The 25,710-nt window shown below is 45.5% G+C and overlaps 2 protein-coding genes across 2 annotated transcripts in view; one reads left to right on the top strand and one right to left on the bottom strand.

Moving 5' to 3' along the window:
- The window catches only part of LOC311247533 (cadherin EGF LAG seven-pass G-type receptor 1-like), a gene marked incomplete at both ends in the record, with an annotated part of 17,953 nt that extends 10,254 nt beyond the window's left edge, over positions 1-7,699 (top strand). The window contains one exon of the mRNA XM_084338575.1: positions 7,686-7,699. Within this exon, the coding sequence (XP_084194701.1) occupies positions 7,686-7,699 (14 nt within the window). The remainder of the gene's footprint in view (positions 1-7,685) is intronic.
- Positions 7,700-7,874: 175 nt separating this feature from the next.
- LOC311247534 (solute carrier organic anion transporter family member 1C1-like) overlaps positions 7,875-25,710 on the bottom strand; it is a gene marked incomplete at both ends in the record, with an annotated part of 38,758 nt that continues 20,922 nt past the window's right edge. Inside the window, 3 exons of the mRNA XM_084338576.1 lie at positions 7,875-8,205; positions 10,240-10,354; positions 25,339-25,403. Coding sequence (XP_084194702.1) covers positions 7,875-8,205; positions 10,240-10,354; positions 25,339-25,403 — 511 coding nt within the window. The remainder of the gene's footprint in view (positions 8,206-10,239; positions 10,355-25,338; positions 25,404-25,710) is intronic.

A 25,710-nucleotide genomic window follows, 5' to 3' on the forward strand; every position in this document is an offset into this window, starting at 1 on the left:
ACAGGCCAAACACTATACAAAATATATACAAACTAAAGTACAACCTAAAGTACAAAATGCAAACAATAAAGTATACAAATGCAAGCTTTTTAAAATGCATAAATGAGGTAGGGGATGTAATGCAAATATTTGTTTAATAAATAGATACACATATGGTGTAGTAGTGTGTTAATAAAAGGTGTTTAACGTGTCTAAAGTGGATGTTAAGGTGAGTGTGTGCGTGACGTGGATGTGTTTAAAACAATCATGTGAGACTCGTGACCTATATCAGTGTTCACCCACCGAGCGTGTTCTCAACAACCTGCTGGGCAATGTTCTCATGCACTTTCATTCCATTTGATGTGAATTATTAATAGCCTAGGTTCTTTAGTATGCAGTTGTTGACGTTCGGCGTTGTACAGTGTTTATTACAACACACATTCACGGTGAACTGGTTACCCTGTGGGGCGTCTCGCGTCATAGAAAGTTATATTGAATACTATACTACTGTACTGAGGTGGTTTGAAATGCACGCCTTCCAGGCTGTTCCCGTCGTGTGTCCATGTGGAAAACATCTGCGTTTTCCATTGATTGATTGATTGAATGATTGATTGATTGATTGATTGATTGATTGATTGATTGAAAACTTTATTAACAGATTGCAGAATGGGTACAATACAGTACAGCTCAATACACACAATTGTTAAGGGGATGCAGACCAGAGAAAGACTTTCGTCTTGTTTCCACCAGGGTCCCCCATTTTCAATTCATCAGGACATATATGACATACATGACATACAGATAGTCAGTACTGCTACATCTATACATTTATGACATACCAGATTTGCAAATACAGTACTGTTTGTGATACAGAAGGAGTCAAGAAAAGGGAGTATATACATTTGACGTAGAAACTGTACATTGGAGGAGGTTGGGTGGGGGGGGTTGGGTACACTGGGATATTGACAACCATACTGGGTAATTTACATTGGAGGTGGTTGGGGGGGGGGGGGGGGGGGCACACTGTATAAACAAGCAAAACTGTACATTGAGGGGGGGGAGACTCTGTACAAACAAACACAATTGTACATTGGACTATTGACAAAACCATACTAGGTAAATGACTGTACATTGGAGGGGGTTGGGTTAGGATATTTACAGGGGCCAGTGTTGAATTGCAGTCTCCCGTAGGTGTCTCTTGAGAGAGGTTTTGAAAGTGGGTAGTGATCCACATTCCTTTACAGCTTTGGGTAGGGCGTTCCACATTGATGTGGCATAATTGCGAAACGTGTTTAGTCCCTTATTTGAGCCGAATCTGGGTTTAACATGATTTGTGGAGCTCCCTCTGGTGTTGTGATCGTGGTATTCACTGACCTTTGGGAAGTATTTTGCCATGTACATGGGTACCTTGGTCGTGTAGTGTATCTTGTAGACCAGGCCCATTGCAAGTTGCTGTACTCTGTCATCTACTCTAAGCCATCCTAGGTTGTCAAAGTGGGCAGGGGTGAGGTGGGTTCTAGGAGTAAGGTCAAGCAGTAGTCTGACCAGTTTGTTTTGAGATGTTTGTAATTTTGTTTTTAGCGCCTTTGAGGTGCTTTGGTACCATGAGGTGCAAGCATAGTCGTAGTACCCCTGAATGAGTGCTCCTGCCAGAGTCTTCAGGGTATTCTTGTTTACCAGAGAGGAGATCCGGTACAAGAATCGAGTTCGTTGGTTGACTTTTTTTATTACATTGGATGCCATTTTGTCACAGGAGAGATTAGCCTCTAGGATGGAACCCAGGTAGGTAATTTCATCTTTCCTTGTGACAATATTGTCACCCACTGTAACTGAGAAGCCGTCGGTCTTGCTGAGTTTGTTATTTGAACCGAAGAGAATGGACTCTGTTTTGCCCATGTGTAATGATAGTTTGTTATCAGCGAGCCATATGCAGATTCTGCCTAGTTCCGAGCTGAGGGTTTTTTCAACCTGTAACTTGTTCTTGTCAGAGACCAGCAGGGCTGAGTCGTCCGCAAACAGGAACAAGTTGCAGTCACAAGCTGACGACATGTCATTTGCATAAATTAGGAACAGTAGCGGTCCTAGTATGCTTCCTTGTGGAACACCACAGCTCACTGTGAGAGGGGGGGATAGGGTACCGTTTACCTCCACCATCTGTTCCCTCCCCTCAAGGTAGGATTGCATCCAGCTCACTGATAGACTATCAAAACCAATTGCTTTTAGCTTGTCAATCAGAATGGAGTGATTGACCGTGTCAAAGGCCTTTTGTAGGTCCAGCATGACCATGCCGCAGTATTTGCCTGCGTCCACCTCTTGTTTGATGTGGTCATTCAAATAGAGAAGGCATGTGTCAGTGGAGTGGGATGTTCTGAAACCAGATTGGAATTCGTAGATTAGGTTTTTTTCCGCTAGGTACTTTTCGACCTGTTCGTAGACTATTTTTTCCATGACTTTCGAGATGGAGGTGAGAATAGAAACAGGGCGGTAGTTGCCTGGGTCTAATTTGCTGCCCTTTTTGTGCAGAGGGGTCACCCTCGCAATTTTGAAGTCCTTGGGGACGTGTCCCTGTTTTATGGAGAGGTTTATTATGTGTGTGATGATTGGGGTGATGGCGGCTGCTGAGTCTCTGAGGAATTTGGAGGGGATGTTGTCATGGCCAGTGGCCTTGTTAGGTTGGAGGGCGCTCAGTTTATTGAGTACCTCATCTGTTGTTACCATTTCCAGCTTGAAGTCGTCCTTGCGGACCCCTAGGTTTTTGTAGTAAGCTACTATGTGTTCTACCCCATAAAGCCCTGAGTGGGAGGGTAGTTTGTTTACCAGTGTTGTGGCTATGTTTGTGAAGAAAATGTTTAAGTAATTGGCTACATCCAGCTTGTCTGTGATGAGCGTGTTGTCCGTTTTTATGTTTATGTTTGAGAATCTGGTTTTAAGTTTTTTACTGCATCCTAGTTGATTATTGAGTAATTTCCAAAGTTCACGTGGTTTGTTTTTGTTTTCCTCAGTTTTGTCATTGATGAAATTCTTTTTTGCTTTTTTTCCATGACGTGCGGCCTCGTTAAAGAAGTGAGTGTCAACTCATTTGATAAATGTCCTGGAATGAAAAGTAATTTGAAAAACACAAAATATACACAGTACACAGGCATGGACACGACGAGTAAGCTATAGCCTAATATGCACGTGTCCTTGTTGTGTGTTGCATTGGCCAAACATTTGTAATTGACTTGACTGGATGGATAAAGCGCCAGGGTCACTTCTTCAGTATTCGAGCGCCATCTTGTGGAGTACATGTGTAGGACAACTTACAGGTGGGCGCACCTGTTCCTTTATGGGTCCCCTCGGGGAAATTCAGGCATCATAGAAGCATGGGGGGGTACATTTGCCATGGGGTGCCTGAATTAACCATGCCCCCTTGCACCCAGGAAGTTACCCGCCCTCTATCTTACTCTGGACTACTACTACCTCAAGGATGTGGGCTATACTGACACTTTGTCTTGTGACTTTAAATGAATGAATGAATGAATGAAAACTTTATTTAACAGATTGCAGAATGGGTACAATACAGTACGGCTCAATACACACAATTGTTAAGGGGATGCAGACCAGAGAAAGACGTTTGTCTTGTTTCCATCAGGGTCCCCCATTTTCAATTCATATACACTGTAAACCCGAATAAGTTTCCAGAACTTAAAAAAATTGAGGCCATGTATGGCCTCAATTTTTTTAAGTTGATAAACTCAAATGTTTTCAGTTGGCTAAGACTTACAATTCTCAGTTAAGGCAACTCAAATATGGTCTGTTACTGTGACTTACAGTGGCGAATCCTTGTGGAAGCCAACGGAAGCCATGCCTCCCTATAAATTTCATATCAAATTATGAAATATGAAATATGAAAAAAAAAAAATTAAAATATAATTTTTTTTTAATATAGTTTACATTCATTTTCATCTGTGCATCTGTGTTGTTGTTTTTTTTTTTTTTTTTATGTCTCCCTCTTCTCCTTCTCACTCCCTCTAACACACTGTCAGACTGTGCTCACTACTGCAGCTAGTATAGGAGAGAAGCAGTGGGTAGGTCTCTTTCTCCAGGCTTCCAGCATTATAGAGTGAGTCCAAACTCAAAATCCGATCCTAGCCAATCAGATTCGAGCTGACTGCCACTGGGCCACACCCTAAAAGATTAAAACGGAGCTGGGAGGAAGACGTTCAGCATAATATTCCACCTGGAGGCGGGGCAGGTGCCATATTTTCCCCTCTGCACTCTGAACATTGTATTAACCCGTAACTGTTCCCACGGGCCGAATATTGCCCCGATCCTCGCGAGATAAAATCCACGGGGACCTCTCGGCGTGCCGAAGCTTTTCCTAAATCACTTCCATCATCGAAAACGAGGGGAAAAGGTCGGCTCGCGACCCTGAAAATGTCGCGTGATTTTAAAAACGCTGTATTAAGTGAGCCTATTATGGGATCCACGCGAGCTTTCTATCGTGGAAACATCTGGGCGTCCCGCAACTTTTACTGATTCACATGTAGCCCCTAAAATGCTTAGAAAAGGAAAACAGAAAGCGTGGAATAAACTCGCCGAAACGGAAAAGTGTCCCACGGGCGCGCCGTGATTCCGATCCGCGTGAAAATATTCACGGCCATAGAGGAGACCGTGGGACACCTTTTTGCAACCGAATATGTGTCTCGAATTTGCTCCCACGCGGCGCGCAAAATCGCGCAAGGAAAGATCGGACCAAAAATTAACCAATGCTCCAGCAGTATTAATGACCCTGATGTAAACAAGACAAACGTCTTTCTCTGGTCTGCATCCCCTTATACAATTGTGTGTGAATGAATGAATGAATGAAAACTTTATTAACAGATTGCAGAATGGGTACAGTACAGTACAGCTCAACACATACAATTGTTAAGGGGATGCAGACCAGAGAAAGACTTTCGTCTTGTTTACATCAGGGTCCCCCATTTTCAATTCATCGTAAATGTGTATTGAGCCGTACTGTATTGTACCCATTCTGCAATCTGTTAAATAAATAAAAATAACGTTTGACTGGCCGCCGAGCCATACTGTAGTGTACATGGTGACTGCTTGACTTAAAAAAAAAAAAAAAAAAAAAAAAAAATTATTAATAAAAATATTGAATAATTTTTTTTTGGCTTCCCCTGTTATTTTACCCACGCGACGCCACTGGTGACTTAAGGTTCTCAGTTAAGTCAAATCAAATATGGTCAGTTACTCTGACTTACAGTTCTCAAGTGGAGTCAACTCAAATATGTTCAGTTACTGTGACTTAAGGTTCTCAAGTGGTGTCAACTCAAATATGTTCAGTTACTGTGACTTACAGTTCTCAGTTAAGGCAGTTCAAATATGTTCAGTTACTGTGACTTAAGGTTCTCAAGTGGTGTCAACTCAAATATGTTCAGTTACTGTGACTTACAGTTCTCAGTTAAGGCAATGCAAATATATTCAGTTACTGTGACTTAAGGTTCTCAAGTGGTGTCAACTCAAATATGTTCAGTTACTGTGACTTACAGTTCTCAGTTAAGGCAGTTCAAATATGTTCAGTTACTGTGACTTAAGGTTCTCAAGTGGTGTCAACTCAAATATGTTCAGTTACTGTGACTTACAGTTCTCAGTTAAGGCAGTTCAAATATGTTCAGTTACTATGTATACAGTACAATGCTGTTGGATTAGAATTCTGGATTCTATCAAACTTGGTCAAGTAATTTGCTCATGTACAGTTTAAGGTTCCCCGAATCCCCAAGCTTTTACCCTTGGAATGCCCTTCAATGGACTTTAAAGTTTAATATTCTTCCAACCTTTGCACAATACAAAGCTTTGATTAATAACCATTGTACGTCATTTTGTAATAATTTTTAGTCTGCTCATACTTATTTTATCTTCTTTTCATCATGCTGTGATTACTTGTTTTTATCTTATTTCATCTTGGTATTATCGTGCTGTGATTACCTGTTTTTATCTTTGTGTTATCCTATCTCTTTTAATTGTATGCTCACCGTCACTGTAAAACCAAGTTTAAATAAAGGTTGGATGAGTTGAATGAATGAAAACCCCCATGTGAATTGCAGGACACATTGATCATCGTCACTTTGAACGCACCTTGTAGCGCTGGGTTCTAACCCAGATCTATCATACTGTACTCCAGTCATGGGTACACACATGTAAAACACCTACAGTATAACCATGAATGCAACCCGCGGGTCTTGCCTATTTTACAGTATGACATGTGGATTGTATGTCCAGGGGAGTATGCCAGGCTCACATGCAGGGTGCATTCAATTAAACGGATGATTCCGATGTCCGATAAGCTGGTGTTATGTTTGGTTTTTGTCGTCATGGCAGATGTGACCAATACTACATATGTCAGCTCAAACACACACACGTCTCTCTTCTGTTCTAAATGTATTTGTATGGTATTCACATCACATCCCACTAGAGGAGATTAGGCCCCGTTTAGACGGAAACGCTAGCAGGTGAATCCGCAAAAAAAAAAATTCAGATGTGCCTTTCGTTTATACGGAAACGGCATTTTTACGGGGTGAAACCGTAAAAAAGTGAGACCACCTTCCAGGGTGGAATTCCTAGAAACGGTAAACCTTTGCGCTCTCGTCTAAACTGTCAAACCGCATAAAACGATGACAACCCTAAATTGTTGATTTTGCAGCGGATTTTCTCAGAAATCACTATGCAGTTTCAAATGTTCTCAATTCTTTTTCAGTAAAAATTCTTTAGATTTAAAAGACATAGTTACCTCATGTTAAAAGTCATGTAGACACAGACACACACACACACTGTCTGATTGGACGATTTATACGGTAAAGTGCAACAATTGGTCCAAAACAATCCAAACGGCTCTCTTTATATGGCCATTTAATGCAGAGATGTTGAGCAAAAACACAAGATCCTGGAGGGACTGCGCTGGGCTTGTATGTGTAGCGTGTGCAACTAATAGACCTCAATATACAATACTCAAAATACACATGCATTGCACACAAACACACACTCACAGACACACAATAAAAATCATCATGTGCTACCGGTAAATAGAGTTAAAATATGAGGATCTCCTTGTAAATCCAGTTGTGGGTTCTCTGGGCAGGCACCCATAGCCTCATGCAGTACTTCCAAGTCCAATGACTCCAGAGTTCAGTTTGTGTAGTGGTGAGAGCTGGTGCTTATCAGGGCCAAGGCCAGGTGAAAGGAACGTACTGTAAGCTACATACTTGACATTTGGATTTGGACATTTAGGCATTTGTACACATCAACCCTTTTTCTGAATGTGGGCATTGAGCCTTTTCCGATCGATGTGCACATTCAGGAACACATTGGATAAACGCGGGGTTAAAACGATTGATTTTTAACGCTTCAAAAGGCAAAAGGCCAAGGTTTCATGAAGGACACACAAATACCTTCCGCGGATTAAGTCACTAGACTTTCTGGAATCTCTGACATTTGATTTTGACATCGCTTGGAGTTGAATGGGAAGTGCATGGTGTCTAACGGGCAGGTGAATTAACATATACGATTTGAGAACTGGAGAATAGGCCTAACTCTCCCCCATGAGTTATCCATTAATGTGTGCTTAGAACACGCTCTCGTTCATGTTTTGGGGTAAAGGAATGTGCTAGCTCTAGCTAACCCAGTTTGAACCCAGTTTAATGTTGGGGCCTTTGCGCTCCCCTCAGCCTCTCCATCGTGAGACAGACATTCCTCTGCCTCGCTGCAGTAATCTGTGCTTCTGTCTCCCTCTGCCTTGGCCGTCTCGCCGGGCTTTTCTTCTCTCTCTTTCACCTCTCCCTCTGACCTCACTCCTTCCTTCTCCTCCCCCTCCACCTCCTTCTCCCTTTTTCCTCCTTGGCTAGGAGTCGGGGGGATCACATTAATTTTGTGTTCTCTGTCTGGGATTTGGTAGGCTGCTCCTCCTCTACGTCCTTACGTGTGGGGAGGGCTCTCTGGTCGTCGGTGCCAGTCCCCTCTCCCTCACCCTGTCCCGCCTCCATCCTCACCCGCTCTTTGGGGGTGTGAGGCGGCTCGCTGGTCCGGTCCTCTGTGGGTTCTGATGGTATTTGGAGTTCGATGTCGGGTTGCAGGGGCTCGTTGGGCCCCGTTGGCTTCCGAAACTGTCGCCTGAGGAGGACGATGACAACAATGATGAAGAAGTAGGAGGAGCCGCTGAGACTAGTAATCAGACCCAGGAAGATGACCCTGAAAACAAAAGAGGAGAGGATGGGTTCATTTTAAGTTCATGTCATGCTGCTATGTGGAACAGGCGCTGAATGTTACAGGACAGGGAATTAGCAAGAGTGAGTTTACCTGCCCAGCAGAAATAGAGTAAGCTCTGCTAAATGTATTTTAATGATACATCAAATAATCAATAATTGTTTGGGGGGAAAAGCAATACTTTTTTCTGCACCTTTCTAAAAGCTCTGTGGATGTATTATAAAAGAAAAAGTATAATACATTTTTTAATATAATAAGCAACACTTTAAGGCTCACTTCCTCACAGAAAGCTGGGATCACAAGCAGGCAATTGCAGCTGAGTGGAGCACCATCTACAGGAATATCGGTGCGTTGCAGGATAGTGCTGTAAACTTACAATGTCATTGCTTTGATTTGGAAATTGGAAAATCCTAGGGCTGAATCAAACTTAAAGGCCTTTCATTTAAAATTACGAGGAATGTATTGTGTGTCACAGTTTCAACGTCAAGATATACTGTATGATAGCATGTAGCATTCAAAAAGACTGCGCAAAATACAACCCTTGTTATTTCAAATGACAGCTTATAGATAGATATACAACCATCTAGGGATTCAAATGGTTTGCATTTAGATACAAATGTATTCGATTAGATTAAAATGTATTGTCATTATACAGCACAAGTCCACTACAATGAAAATAAGTAGTGGTGGAAGAGTGCAAATGTAACAGAAAAGTATTGCAATAGCAATATACAATGTACAGGTGATTCATATTTACTTTTAGTATAACTTTTTATACTCCAAAAAAGGGCCATAAGGATAGTTCACATTGCAGGTTATCGTGATCACACTAACATATTGTTTCTGGAGTCAAAGACATTGAAGTTAAATGATCTTGTGGAATTTAAAACGGCACAATTAATGTATAAAGCAAAAAGTCATGCACTTCCAAGAAACATTCAAGAATTGTTCTTTGATAGGGACGGGGGTTATAATCTGAGGGGAGAACACAATTTAAAGGTGCTAAACGTACTACCATGAGAAAACACTGCATCTCAATATGTGGAGTGAAACTGTGGAACAGTCTAAATGTGGTGCTAAAGCAATGTCCAAACATGAGACAATTCAAACTGATGTATAAGGAAATTATGTTCACAAGGTACAGGGATGAAGAAGGGACTTGATATTCACGGGTGTTTACATTTTTATTTTGTTTTCTATTTTATTTTATTTTATACATATATAGTTTTTGTTTTTTGTTTTGCATATATATATATTTTTTTTCTTTTCTTTTCTTTTTTATGTTTAAAATAGTACACTCATTTGAGTAGTGGAAAAGGGGTAGGATTAAATAAGTGTATACTTCTTCCTACTCCTTTTCGAACATGCAGATTGAGTTGTTTTTCTTTTTTGTTATTGTTTGTTGTATTCATTGCATGTTCGAAATAAAGACTTCAAATAAAAAAATCAAATATATAGACAGGATATAAAATAATCAATTAGTACTCCTAAGTAATAATGCTAATCACATGTATGTACAGTGTTATAGTATTATTATTTACAGTGATAAAGGTATAAAGACACCATGGTAGTAGTAAGTCATACTGGCCAGCGGTATAACTATAGTAAGAGTAGGTAAGGGATATGTACAGATATAGATAGAATCTACAGGTATGTAAGAAGGATTGCAGGTATATACAGACAGACAGATGTGGATAAATATATATATGCAGTAAATATAATTATATGTATACGGTATACAACATTATTGTACATGTTATACAGAGTTATATGCATCATATGCACGTGTACACACATGTAATGTAAATGTAATGTTTGCATATAATCTTTTCTATATACCTATTTAATAGGTATATAGAAAAGATTATATGCAAACATTACATTTCAAGCAAACATTACATTTATTTTGTGTGTGTGTATAAAATATGTAGATGTCTAAACGGCTTTCAAATGAGACCCGTTTTGAAATTCCACTTCCACTGATGCGCTTCCTGGTTGGGCCCGCCGCGCGCTGCTTACCTGTAGGTATCCGAGTCATACATGCGACAGGCCCCTCTGCCCCCACACGTCACCCCCCACATCAGGCACGTTGAATCAATCAGAGCTCCGAAGTACATTGGTGCAGGAATACCGCCTGGACAGACGGGCAGAGAGAGAGAGAGAGAACCCCACACCCCGTTCACATTAAGAGGTTCTTCTTACGCACAAAATGTTGTGCTTTACGACCGAGCCAAAAGTTGGGATTTATGAAGTTATCTTGATGTCAAAACCGGAGGTTTACATTCATTTTCACCGGTTTTCTGTGAAACGACAAAGGTTATTATAACGCATTTCTGTCAATTGTACAATGGAATATAGCACAAAGTTAATTAAAGAATATTTTTGATAAATGAGACCCATGGTGATTATTTGCCCTCAGTCCAATGTTCCCTCAATCAAATGTTCCCTCAATCAAATGTTCCCTCAGTCCAATGTTCCCTCAGTCCAATGTTCCCTCAATCAAATGTTCCCTCAGTCCAATGTTCCCTCAATCAAATGTTCCCTCAGTCCAATGTTCCCTCAGTCCACTGCTCCCTCAGTCCAACCTTCCCTCAATCAAATGTTCCCTCAATCAAATGTTCCCTCAAAATATTTTAAGTTGCATGGTTCCCTTATGTTTCCTGAGTCCTATGTTCCCTCAGACGGAACTTATTATGGTAGGAAATAGGGGTGTAACGATTCGACCCCACAGCGATTCAATTCGATTACGATTCTTCAGGCAACGATTCAATGCATCATTCGATTCGATGCGATTTGATTAATTTTCTATCAGTTAATTCCCCCCCAAATAAATTATACACAAATGTGGCTGGGGGAACTGATTCACTCAGCATGAATGGACTATAGGTCAATAAAAAAAAATCGACATTAAAATACATAAAAAAAAGAATTATAATAAATAAATAAAAATAAAACATTTTAATAATCAATTCTTAAATTTTCAAATCGATGCAGTTGAATCGTCACCTTAGGATCGATGCATTGCGATGAATGACTGAATAAACCTACAGTAATGAACTGTAATGACGGACCGCGACTCGCGACTTTCTACTTTTAAACTTAAGTACTAAAAAGTAAAAGTAAAAACCTTTTTATGACTGTCTATTCTTCTGATAGCAGGTGTTTAATCAAAGATCCCCGCTTTCTAGTCTTGCACAAGGACCAATCAGCATGGGTATGGGCGGGTTAATTTTCCATTGATTGGGATTTGATTGGCTGTTTTTAAATAAAGTGTGGCCGCAGGATTAATAACGTTAACGTTAGTTCGGCCAGAGAAACAAACCTGTTAAGCTGTAGCCCTATTTTCAGAAATCTCGCCTAAATGGTACAAAGGTACATGCCTAAGTAAATGGAAGATTGCTCCACTTCTACAAGGCCAAGTTGCATGTTCTTGGTATCTAGGAACATCTAGGGACCTGGGGGTATGTATTTCCAGTGTCAGAAATATTGTGTCTGTTACTAGGCTTGAGTATAATGAAAAAAAAGGAGAATATAAATTATGATTAATTTTTGCATCTGTGCCGGTCGCTCACTGAGCTCATTCAGCACCTTCTTGAGATCAAGTGTAAAAGAAATCTAAGCAAATGAATAAAGGGAAGATGATTAAACAGAAGGATTTGTAGATACAGTAATAAATGATAATCGATTTTAATTATAAATTCATATTTGACCTTGAACTTGACCTTGACCTTATTATGGCCAAATCATACATCTATGGATAGGGAAAAGGCTCCTCTTTCCAATGGCAGGGTTAAATCTGGATTTAGTCATTTCCTTGCGGTTTTACAATAAAATAGATATAATTAGGACGGCTGGGTGGCACAGCGGACATTGCGCTCGTCACCAACGCGAGAGACACTGGGTTTGAATCCGGCTGTCGGCGTTGCCTCCGGCTTGGGCCGGCCGTCATACTAACTCAATGGGCAGAGTTAGCGGGTGGGAAGTCGACGGGTGGTAATCTGGACGTTGTAAACAGCAACTCCTACAGGTCGGTTGGGGCGCCTGCACAGCAGAGACAGGAAAATGGCGGGGGCAGTGTCAGCCTCCTACACGTTACTCCTCGCCAAATGAGGGTCCACGCTGGCAGGTGAAAAGATGCGACTGGCTGCCTGCACATGTATCGGAGGGGACATGTGACATGCTTCTATCCTCCCTACAACCGGCCAGTGGGGGGCACATGTGAGCAACGTTCAAGACCTGGGAGGGCTAAATTGGGATGGGAGAAAAATAGAAAAAGGAGGAGAAAAAGTGGATAAAAAAAATGTATATAATTAGCATTTTTTTGATAAATTCTTATTTTCGGTAAATCGTATAAAACATCCGTAAAAATTAAAATATACACTTTGACTACTGTTTTGATAGGGTTATGGTCTTTACTCTTGGCTAAAAACAAAAAACAAAAAAAACATAATATCCTCTTAACATCCAAGTGCCCACATGAGGACGATTCGCGATGCCACTTTGCCGAACTCTAGCGGCTCAGGTGTGCATTTATTTTTTGCATTCTTCCATCTTCGTAATATCGCAAAAATACGCCCCATTTTAACTCTGGCTGATGCTGAAACCCTGATTCATGCTTTTGTCTCATCACGTCTGGACTACTGTAATGCACTTTTTTCAGGCTTACCTAATTCAAGCATCAAAAATCTTCAACTCGTGCAAAATGCGGCTGCACGGATACTAACTAGAACTAGAAAATTTGATCACATCACACCAGTTCTGTCCGCCCTACATTGGCTTCCTATCCAAGCCCGCTCTGACTTTAAAGTGCTACTCCTCACCTACAAAATTTTAAATGGGCTTGCACCGCTCTATCTATCTGATCTCATCTCCCGATACTCGCCCGCTCGTGCTCTGCGCTCACAAAATGCGGGGCTTCTATCGACCCCTAGGGTTAAAAAGAAATCCGCCGGCCACAGAGCCTTTGTCTACCGCGCTCCCTACCTGTGGAACAAATTACCTGCCGTCATCAGGGGCGCCTGCTCTGTCGAAGCTTTTAAATCCCTGCTTAAGACTCATCTTTTCTCTCTCTCCTTCAACCTACCTTGATCTCACCTGGTCGGGGACTGACCTTTAGATTAATCTGTGTAGTTTAGTTATGGTACAGGGTACTACATGGTACCACTGGGTAGTTTACTATAGGGTAGTTTAGTTAGGGTACAGGGTACTACATGGTACCACAGAGTACTACTTGGTACTGCATGGCATTACAGGGTACTACATGGCTTACATAGCTCTACATGGCACCACAGGGTACTACATGGCACTACAGGGTACTACAGGATACTACGGGGTACTACATGGCACTATGGGGTACTATAGGGTACTACATGGCACTACGGGGTACTACATGGCACTACAGGGTACTACATGTCTGCTCCTTTGCAGCACCACAAACATGGGAACTCTCTAACTCTTCCCCCCCCCCCCCCCCCCCCCCCCTCCCTCCCCCTTCTCTCTGAGTACCCGTCTCCTGGCGCTGACCAAGGTGATGGATGCCTCGGGGTCTTGGCCAAGCTTGTAGTGACTGCTCTACATGCACCTCCGAGGCATTGGATCAGTTATTCAATCCCGTCTGTCCGTGGTCCTGTCAACTGATTAACAGACTGTTAACAGATTAACAGTCAACGCGGTTTCATTGCTGGGTTAAGTACTTCTATTCTATTCACATAATACGCTTACTTCATATATCTACTCCATTCACATATATGCCTACCACTTGTATCTATTGCTATGTCCGCCTACTACAATCTCATGAGCTGTCTAACGCCTGTCCCGTCTCCCTGTCTTCCTATGACTTGCTGTCCTGGAGTGTTGACCGGAGTGTTGGACGTCCCGTGACGAAGGCCGGGAGATTGCGACCCCCTCTGCGTGCCCCCCTGTCTTCGGAGGTCTCGTAGTGGTGACCGGAGTGCCGGATGTCCCGCGATGATGTCGGGGAGTTTGCGACCCTCTCTGCGCCACCCCCCTTCCCCCTGTCTCCGGCTGTCCCTGAGCAACGACCGGAGTGTTGAATGTCCCGTGACTAAGACGGGGAGGACGTGACCCTCTTGCGCCGCCCCTGTGCCTCAAATAGATCCGCTATCAACTCTATCTTTAATCTTTCAAAATGTTCAGTTGCTATCGCTATTAGCTCTATCTTTAATTTTTCAAAATGTACAGTTGCTATTGCATGCACTCATCTGTGTCTCACCACACACATGAGTGCATGCTTACCAACTGTCCGTCTGCAACACTACTATCACCGACATCTAAGAAGGGAGATCCCCCCTTGAACGGCCCTTCTAAGGTTTCTCTCCTCCACATTGCCTGTGGAGCTTTTTTTCCCTATTGTTAGGTTTTAGTGAGTTTTTCCTTACCTTCGCGTGGGGTATGTCTGGGAGTGCTTGCATTCTTTCATTTATTTGCATTCATCTAAAAAAATTTTGGACCCTATGGTGTTCTTGTTCTGTTCTTGACTTATTGTTATGTTGTCTTCTTGACTTGTTTAAAGAAGACCTGTACGGCCCATGGGGACATTAACGTGTGTTGTCGGGCCCTATAAATAAATTTGATTTGATTTGATGATTTTAATACAAGATATGATTAAAGCCCTATTTGTTGCCTGTCGATTGCCCTTTCAGGTGACAAGATCCGTTCAGCGGTTCTCGAGTTACATGCCGATATGTGAGGCGTGCGCCAAAGTATGCAAAAGTACACATTACCACCCCCGACTCCCGGGGCTCTAGCTCCGTCAATCATTTGGCGATCTCGAAAATCTTTGGACAGGGTTGTAGCCGATGAGTGTGGCTTTCCAATGATACCCCATGATATGATAATTGGGGATCTAATACAGTCTCTATTGATCGATTTATGATCAAGAAAAGCAGGGTCCCCAAATTGGGGGACTGTTACGAAGGATCAGATTAAACCGAATATATATATTTATTTATGGATATATATTGAATAGTATTTGTATATCGTTTGATATCCCTTGTATATTCCTTGTACATATACACGGAATATCCCTTTAGCCTACTATAGCCCATAATAGTTCATTCTCTTATTGGACAAGGACCTGGCGCCAGGGGACCAGCCCCTTGGAGCCAAGTTCAATGGTACCGACGAGACATGTCCCTACTAGCCCCGGCTCTGCGCAGGAATACGGCTACCGAAATGAGAGTGGCACTATTTGTTCACCGTGCATATAAATATGGCGCAAGTGAATGTAGAAGTCCCTTAGTCCCTTACCCTCCAACTTAGTAACAGAACGTGAAGCCTCACCCACGATACGACGTGCGGTGAAGTATGGCCTATTTGGCCCCAGAATAGCATTGAGACCTCGTGCGAATTAATAACTGAATTGTCAGAGTTTGGCACTGTACCGTCGAGTGCGACGTATTTCTATTAGGTTAATAATAGTCTATTATGTATGGTGCATCGTGCAGTTAGAGTTCTAAAGTGACCAGCATCCCCATCGCTTCCTCGTGTTATCTAGAGTCTTATCCAGGCTGGGCCGACCACACATGGCGCTTTCATCCGAGGAGTTCTAGGCGAGGACCGAATGGACATGTACACTGGATTACCTACCCGACGACTGCTGAGCCCTATGCGGCTGGAATATATATTTGCTTTGGTACTGTGATTTGTGGAGCGGATAATCGCCAACGCCGGTGAGTGTTGGATTTACCCCCGAGAGAAGTCAAGTTGAGACGGCGCTCAGAGAGACTGAGGTCGCCTAGCTTCTTCTTCATTGTGGAGCTACAGCTACAGCCTACAAGAGAACCAAGGTGTATTCATCTGCGGATCAAGAGTCTATCGCACTGTCTTCTGTACTTGAAGTCTCCCTAGACATCGTTGGCCAGACGGTCTACTACCGACAGCTCTCCTACCCCCCCTACCGGCTTACAACCGGGAGGACCCCTTCAGTGTATCCCGCTATATCATTAAGTGTACCATCGATATAATTCCCTAAGAGCCAGGTTGTATACTTGCTTCCTGCGTAACCAGAGATTGGACATTCAGTGTTGATTTGCCTACGAATACTCATTTGCCTTACAAGTGCATTCAAATGATAAATGTAAGAGATAAATATTCTATGTACCTTTTGCTCCATTAAATATTTGATTATTACCTTTGTCTGGATTTCATTGTGGAAAGTGTTCATCATATTTAGATATTGTGTACTGTATGGCCAGTAGTTAAAGTACATAAAGCGGTAGTGGTTTAATGATACCATACTTATCAATACAGTCAGGGAATTGTACCCCTCAGTTACAATTGGTCCTTCGAGCCGGAGGGTAATTAGTGTAATATTAATATAGTGGTATTAATATTGAAATGGCCTATGATGAACACTCCACGAAACGACCATCCTAAAGTAGAACGCCCGCAGCGTAGACGGCAGCCACCTCAGTACTTAGAGGATTACGCTGTCAGTAAACTACCTAGCCTTCTACAGACGGTAAACGCGGTAAAAGTAGAAAGTAAAATTATGTCCGACCCTATCGACCAGGATACCCCGACCACAGAGGCCCTAGTGGGTTCTAATGTAACTGACCAAGCTCACGGTGGGGACCAGGAGGGAACTGACATGACTTTACCCCCCGCCAACACCGAAGAAGTAGTCCCCGGCGAGCTCCGGGAGGAAGACAACCCTCCAGAGATGGAACTCTGCACGGTACAAGATGAGGAGAGCGCCGAGGAGATAGAGCTCCAGGACTCCCCGCAGGAGAACGCATCTCCAACGAGTACTGCCAGGAGCGGATCACCTCAACCAGCGTCGTCCCCCAGCGAGGCGGACAAGATGCTGGCAAAGGCGTTCCTCGCCAGCCTAGCAGCCTCAACAGAGCGCGATCGACTCCAAGCGCAGACGCTTAGTGAACGCGAACATTCTACTATGGAAAGAGAACGCATTCAAGCGCAGCAACGGAGCGACGAAGAGCGCATACGTCTGGAGATGAGACGCCTTCAGACGGAAGAGAATATGGCAAGAGACCGGGCCGACACCCAGCGTGCCGCTGCCGGTGCCCAAAGAGAAGCAGATCTCACCAAGCGCGAAGTCGAGCGTGACAGATTACAAGCGCAGCTAATGGAGCAGCTGATCGCCAAGGCAACACCCCCTCCCTCCGCACGGGGTTCCAGGGCCTCATCAAGACACGTGTCAAGGGCACCGTCCCCTGACCGATCAGGCGACCCTGAACTCGACCACCAGAGAGAGCCTATACCCCCCTCCGACCCCCTTCCCCGACCGGTCCCAGTGAGACCCAGCTACAAGGAAGGAACGGCGTACACCGCGGAGAGGCTAAATAGACGATTACAGGATCTAGAGGACCTGACAGAAGAAGAAGAGGGAGAGGAGGAGAGTCAAGCCCGACAGCAGCACAGTACTCCACAGGACCAGGAGGTCCAGTACAGCCCAGGCTATACCCCCGCGGCGCTGCGCTACAGACCCCCGACTCTATTCACGGGTGAGCATGACGCACGACCAGCCCAGAGGAACAGCACCTGGACCAGCGGGCCATGGTACCCTGCCGGTACCAGCCCACCGAGAGGCGTAAGAGGAGACTCGCCTAGGAGGCCTCTCTTCCAACGCTCACCGATGTGCCAGCCATCCACGGCGTCATACATTGGCACACCGACGTTTCCAGACTTCACCCATGAGAATCGAGCACAGTACACGGAGCTCCGGATGTGCTTAGAGACAATGATGGTGGATGTCGCTGATGAACGCCACAAGTATGCTATCTTATTGAAGCACCTGAAAGTGCCCCGAGCGCACAACATAGCGCTAGCCTATGCCACCTCTACGACCCCATACACCGCGGCTCTAGCAGCGCTGGACCAGAGATATGGACGTATATGGGATTACGTAATACAAGAGATAAGGCATATTGACCGCCTACCCCCAGCAACAGACAATCGCTCACTAGACGACCTGTCTATAAAAGTACAGTCCCTGGTAGGGATGCTGGGAGCGCAACGAGAAAAGGGTATGCACGAACTATACGCCAACTCTAACGTCGAGAGGATTTTAGAGAAGCTGCCGCCCGCCAGACAGGAGCGCTTCAGGCGGCAAAGAGACCACTGTGACCCTAACGGTCCCGAGCCATCCCTCCTAGACCTAGCCGACTTCCTGGCGAGAGAAGTCAGCAGCCTACGATTGGATACGTTCGTGCGGAGCACACCAAGCTCCAGAGAGGGACCTAGGAGAGCAAACGATGGCCGAAGATCGGTGACTGTCATGCACCAATCAGAATCAGTACCGAGCAGCAAGAACCACAGTACCCCCTCGATGAAAGAGAAGTGGAAGATGGTGTGCCCGTACTGCGAGAAGGAACACTGGTTGTCACAATGTGACCTGTTCAAGAAGATGACCGCTGAAGAAGTGAGTCACTGGATAAAGTCCAACAGGCGCTGTTACCGATGTGCGCGCAGTCACATGGCAGCCGAGTGCCGCCTAAAGAAGAGGTGTAGTCGGTGTGACGGAGCCCACCTAGATGTCCTACACGACAGTAACAGAAGAAAGCCTGCACCATCGAGCAGCACAAAGGCAAGTGTCATGTACATTGACCCCGCCAGCAGCGGGGGCGCCCAGGTGCTCTTAAAGGTGGTCCGTGTAACATTGAGTTACCAAGATAAGGTCATGGACACTTACGCCGTCCTTGATGACGGGTCAGAGAAGACCCTTCTCCTCGCGTCCGCTGCGGCCCAGCTGGGACTGCGGGGGAGCGAAAACCAGATGACGATTCGGACAATAAGAAGAGATCTAAAGACGATAAAGGGCGAGAATGTCTCCTTCACTATCGCAGCAAGCGGGCAGCCAGAGAGACGGTATAGGATTACTAATGCTTTCACCAGCCAAGAAATAGGACTATCACAGTACACCTACCCCATCGCCAAGCTGATGGATAAATATGTGCACCTGCGTCAACTACCTATCCCGCTCATAGACGGCGCCACCCCGACCCTGCTGATAGGCTCCGACCATGCAGACCTCATAGTCCCGATAGACCGGGTCCATACAGGACCCAGAGGCTGTCCTGCAGCAGTCGAGACCCGCCTAGGATGGACATTACAAGGCCCCCTCGCTAAATCTCTTAACCGAACAGCAGCCACTAGCTGCCTCCACTCCAGAGTGACAGAAGAAGACACCACTCTCCTGCAGCATGTCGAGAGGCTATGGACACTAGAGACAATGCCCTTTAAGAACGAAAAGAAAGACATTCGTTCTAAAGAAGACATTTACGCTATAACCCTCCTCGAGCAAGGGACAAAGAGAGTCACAGTCAGCGGAGTGATGAGATACGCAACTCCACTCCTGAGGCGAGAGGGAATGCCCACCTTTCACGCCACGAAAGAAGCTACGGAGCGGTATCTATTGAACACAGAGCGGCGCCTAGCCAAAGACCCCGCTCAAGAGACTGTGTACCGCGCTGAGATTGATAAGCTAATCACAGCGGGACACGTAAAGAAGATTGACATTAAAGAGGCCGATCAGACGACCGAATCATGGTACGTGCCGCACCACAAGGTCCACCACAACGGCAAGGATCGCATTGTGTTTAACTGCAGCTACCAGATCGGATCACAAAATCTGAATAAAGAGCTCTTGCCCGGCCCAACACTCGGCCCCTCTCTACTAGGCGTGCTACTACGCTTCCGCCAGGACAAGGTGGCTATCAGCGGCGACATCAAAGGGATGTTCCTGCAGGTGAGACTAGTGGAGGAGGACAAGCCCCTGCTGCGGTTCCTATGGAGAGAGAGGATCGGAGATGAGCACCCAGCCATCTATCAATGGGAAGTCCTCCCTTTCGGAACCACATGCAGCCCATGCTGTGCTACGTTTGCACTACAAAAACACGTCGCAGAGGACCCAGCAGCAGATGAAGAGGTCCGACAAAGTGTGAAAAACAGTTTCTACGTGGACAACTGTTTACAAAGCGTTTCGACGCGAGAAGAAGCCGAGGCTCTTCTACTCAAGCTACGCGCCTCCCTGATCAAAGGCGGCTTTGATCTCCGGCAGTGGGCCAGCAGCGACCCGCAAGTATTGCGCAGCCTCTCCCCCGAGGACAAGGCAGCGAGCAGCGAGACCTGGATGGCGACCATCCCAGGAGAAGCCCAAGAAATGACACTAGGACTAGTCTGGCGCTTCAAAACAGACTCGCTCCACTATAGACACAAACCCCTGACCACGGAGCAGGGAAGGTCGACGGCAATACCGACCACCAGACGGAGTGTGTATAGAACACTCGCCAGACAATATGACCCGTTGGGATGTATTCTACCTTACACCACCAGGGCAAAGATGATTGTAAGAGCACTATGGGACAAGGACCAGGGCTGGGACGATCCCATACCCGCACACCTTGCATCCACATGGAGAGAGTGGGAGACGGAACTCCGCTCACTCCCAGGTGTTAATATACGCCGCAGCTACTTCCCACCCACAGTGAGGCCAGAGACATGCAAGATGGATCTACACGTCTTCAGTGACGCCTCCGAAGTAGCCTACGGTTCGGTGGCCTACTTGCGTGCCCAAGAGGAGGGAGGAGAAATACATACTGCTTTCATCCTGGCTCGCTCAAGAATAGCCCCACGAAAGCAACAATCTATCCCGCGTCTAGAGCTCTGCGCAGCCCTAGCAGGAGCGCAGCTCGCCACGTTAATCCAACGTGAACTCACCATTCCGGTGCAAAGAACAATCTTGTGGTCAGACTCCACGACAGTACTCACATGGATCAGGTCTGATTCATGCAGATACAAGGTCTTCGTGGGAGTCAGAATCACCGAGATTCAAGAGTTAACAGAAGTAGCGAGCTGGAGGTATGTGGACACCAAACACAACCCAGCTGACGTCATCACCTGGGGAATGTCCCTGGATGACCTCACCCGTCACAACCTCTACAGTGACGGACCAGAGTTTCTCAAGCTCCCGGAAGAAGAGTGGCCTACACCCACCCCACGGGAGGCGAGTAAAGAGGAGGCCGAAAACAAGAAATCTATGTTCTGTGGATTGAACACAATCGCCTCCACAGACCCCGACATAGACGATTGCCTCACCCTACAGAGTGCGCAGCTAAAGACATTTCTGTGGCACCACCCAGAGATTCAGCCCACTACTGACATTTCAGCAGCTGACTACGAAGAAGCAGAACTTCTTCTACTACAACGAGCCCAGAGAGACTTGTTCCCCGACGAGCTAGACTGTCTACAGGGAGCAAAGCCCGTCCCATCAGACAGCAGACTGCTCCACCTAGCCCCCGAGAGCGACGCCCATAGTCTCATCAGAGTGGGTGGTCGTCTGCGGAGAGCTCCAGACTTACCGGATGACGTTAAGTACCCGATAGTCTTGAACAGCCGACACAAGGTCACAGAGCTGATCATAAAGAAATACGACGAGGATGTGCACCACGCAGGAGCAGAGAGAGTCTTCGCGGAGATCAGACGTCGTTATTGGATACTGCAAGGGAGAGAAGCAGTGCGGCGCTTCCAGCGAACCTGTCTAGACTGTCGTAAGTGGCGCGCACAGCCCAGTATACCCCGGATGGCTGACCTACCTCCCTGTCGCCTCCGACTCGGCGACAAGCCTTTTCACTCCACCGGTATGGACTGTTTCGGCCCGCTGTATATAAAGAAAGGAAGAGGAACCGAGAAGCGGTGGGGTATTGTATTCAAATGCATGACCACCAGAGCGATACATATCGAACTCCTTCCAACCATGAGCACAGACTCATTCCTTATGGCCTTCCGAAGATTCACATCACGGAAAGGAAAACCGTCTACATTATTGTCTGATCACGGGACAAACTTCAAAGGCGGAGAAAGAGAGCTGAGAGAGAGCTTCCAAGCTATGGGCCCAGAACTTAAGACCCACCTCGCTCCATCCCAGATTGACTTCCAGTTTAATCCCCCGAACGCACCTCACTTCGGTGGAACCTGGGAACGAGAAGTACGTTCCATAAAGACAGCCCTGTACGCCGTGCTTGGGGCCCAGACTGTGGCGGAAGAAGTCCTAATGACAGTCCTCACGGAGATCGAGGGAGTATTGAACTCAAAGCCCCTCGGTTACGTCTCAAGTGATGTAGCAGATGTCGACCCAGTCACCCCCAACACACTCTTGATGGGGCGGCTGGACCCCGCGCTACCCCAGACAATGTACAGGCCTGAAGAAGCGAACGGCCGAAGAATGTGGAGGTACAGTCAAGTACTGGCTGACAAGTTTTGGAACAGCTTCCTACTCCACTACCTACCGTCTCTACAGACCCGCCAGAAATGGGTGAAAGAGAGAGACAATTTGACAGAAGGAACAGTCGTCATGATTATCGACCAGTCACTACCCCGAGCTATGTGGCCGGCTGGCCGCGTAAGCAAAGTGATCACCGGTGCCGACGGAAAGGTCCGAGCAGCTGAAGTGCTCGTCCAAGGGCGGACCTACACCCGACCCGTGACGAGGCTAATAGAACTGCCAAGGCTCCCCGATACTATCGATGACGACCATGACCCCATGACTTTGTGAATTGACTGACCCTTACAGCGGACATTGAGTAGTGGACAGTGCGGTTAATCTGTCTCTGCTTAGCTAATTAGGTGGGACTAATTAGGGGGCGGCTGTTACGAAGGATCAGATTAAACCGAATATATATATTTATTTATGGATATATATTGAATAGTATTTGTATATCGTTTGATATCCCTTGTATATTCCTTGTACATATACACGGAATATCCCTTTAGCCTACTATAGCCCATAATAGTTCATTCTCTTATTGGACAAGGACCTGGCGCCAGGGGACCAGCCCCTTGGAGCCAAGTTCAATGGTACCGACGAGACATGTCCCTACTAGCCCCGGCTCTGCGCAGGAATACGGCTACCGAAATGAGAGTGGCACTATTTGTTCACCGTGCATATAAATATGGCGCAAGTGAATGTAGAAGTCCCTTAGTCCCTTACCCTCCAACTTAGTAACAGAACGTGAAGCCTCACCCACGATACGACGTGCGGTGAAGTATGGCCTATTTGGCCCCAGAATAGCATTGAGACCTCGTGCGAATTAATAACTGAATTGTCAGAGTTTGGCACTGTACCGTCGAGTGCGACGTATTTCTATTAGGTTAATAATAGTCTATTATGTATGGTGCATCGTGCAGTTAGAGTTCTAAAGTGACCAGCATCCCCATCGCTTCCTCGTGTTATCTAGAGTCTTATCCAGGCTGGGCCGACCACACATGGCGCTTTCATCCGAGGAGTTCTAGGCGAGGACCGAATGGACATGTACACTGGATTACCTACCCGACGACTGCTGAGCCCTATGCGGCTGGAATATATATTTGCTTTGGTACTGTGATTTGTGGAGCGGATAATCGCCAACGCCGGTGAGTGTTGGATTTACCCCCGAGAGGAGTCAAGTTGAGACGGCGCTCAGAGAGACTGAGGTCGCCTAGCTTCTTCTTCATTGTGGAGCTACAGCTACAGCCTACAAGAGAACCAAGGTGTATTCATCTGCGGATCAAGAGTCTATCGCACTGTCTTCTGTACTTGAAGTCTCCCTAGACATCGTTGGCCAGACGGTCTACTACCGACAGCTCTCCTACCCCCCCTACCGGCTTACAACCGGGAGGACCCCTTCAGTGTATCCCGCTATATCATTAAGTGTACCATCGATATAATTCCCTAAGAGCCAGGTTGTATACTTGCTTCCTGCGTAACCAGAGATTGGACATTCAGTGTTGATTTGCCTACGAATACTAATTTGCCTTACAAGTGCATTCAAATGATAAATGTAAGAGATAAATATTCTATGTACCTTTTGCTCCATTAAATATTTGATTATTACCTTTGTCTGGAACCGGTTTCATTGTGGAAAGTGTTCATCATATTTAGATATTGTGTACTGTATGGCCAGTAGTTAAAGTACATAAAGCGGTAGTGGTTTAATGATACCATACTTATCAATACAGTCAGGGAATTGTACCCCTCAGTTACAGGGACCTTACGGCTTAACAGGTTAAAATGGTTGGACCTGAGAGATTTGTACTTTGTAGGTCTGCATTTTAAATGTAAGGAGTAAAAAGTATGTTTTTTTTCTCTGAAATGTAATTGAGTAAAAGTACAAGTATACAAACCTAATAGAATAGAATAGAATAGAAATACTTTTATTATCCAGAGGGAAATTTGACACTGCAAATCGCTCAACATTAAAGATTTAAACAGAACAGGTCACGAATAAGAATAACAAACAAATCAAATTGACAGTAAATAAATACAGTAAAAATATACTGAGGTCTACAGTAGGTGTAGTATTGCACAGGGCTGTTTCAAAAGTAAGAGTCTAGGAAGATGGTAACTGCCACTCTGTGCTCAGTGATGCAGTGAGGCACAGTGATGCATTGTATAGTCTGATGGCTGTTGGAATGAAGGACTTCCTGTGCCGTTCAGTGCTGCATTTAGGTAGTGTGAGCCTAGCACTGAACATGCTCCTCCTGTCAGCCAAGTCTGTGTATAGTGGGTGGGTGGGGTTTTCCCTGATGGCCTGGAGCTTAGCAAGGCTCCTCCTCTCCACCACCCTCGCTAGGGAGTCCAGCTCCACCCCAACCACGCTACTGGCCTTCCTGACCAGCTTATCCAGCCTGTTTGTGTCCCCTGCTCTCAGTCCGCTGCCCCAGCAGGTCACAGCGTACAAGAAGGCGCCCGCCACCACCGACTCATAGAACATCCTCAACATCCTTGTACAGACATTGAATGATCTCAGCCTTCTGAGGAAGTAGAGTCGGCTCTGGCCCTTCTTGTAATACTCGAGTAAAGTACAAATCCCCAAAAACAGTACTTAAGTATTGTAACAAAGTGCAATTACTAAAGTACTTTACACCCCTGCATCTCAGACCCAGAGATTCGTCGCCTGCCCACTTGATAGACGACTACCCATCGAGCTAAAGCATGCTCCCGAGTGAGACGAATGGTATCTTTTCTACCAATGGAGTGAGTCTGATCCATTCGTCCGCTGTTAGGCTGTTAAAGATAACGATGACTCTGAAAACCAGACAGACAAAAGAGTCACAAAAAGCCTTTTTATGTGCAGCTGAGAAAGTGATGGGGTTTACCTAAGACCCTAACAGTCAGGGTCTGGATGCCCAGCGCCAGGGGTTTGAGCTCTGCTGAGATGCACCTGGAAACACAAGATAGTAGATAGATAACAGATAGATAACGATGGATAACAGATAGATACCAGGTAGATAACAGATAACAGCTTACAGGCAAGTGAGCCAAAAGCAAAAGGTTCTTTAAACTCTTGCAGCCCGGGACCAAAATTAAGTTTCACTCTGGGACCCCGAGGTCCTCAAAACATACGTGTTCCTCAAAACATACGTGTACTCCCGGCATGAGGGGGGCCGAAAAGAAACAGACCCATGACCCATTTTGGCCCCCTATTGTAAGTGGTATATGGGGCATTTATATAGCTCTTTTAACCAAAG

This window comes from Notolepis coatsorum, assembly GCF_963971535.1.
Source record: "Notolepis coatsorum genome assembly, contig: SCAFFOLD_403, whole genome shotgun sequence".
NCBI lineage: Eukaryota > Metazoa > Chordata > Actinopteri > Aulopiformes > Paralepididae > Notolepis > Notolepis coatsorum.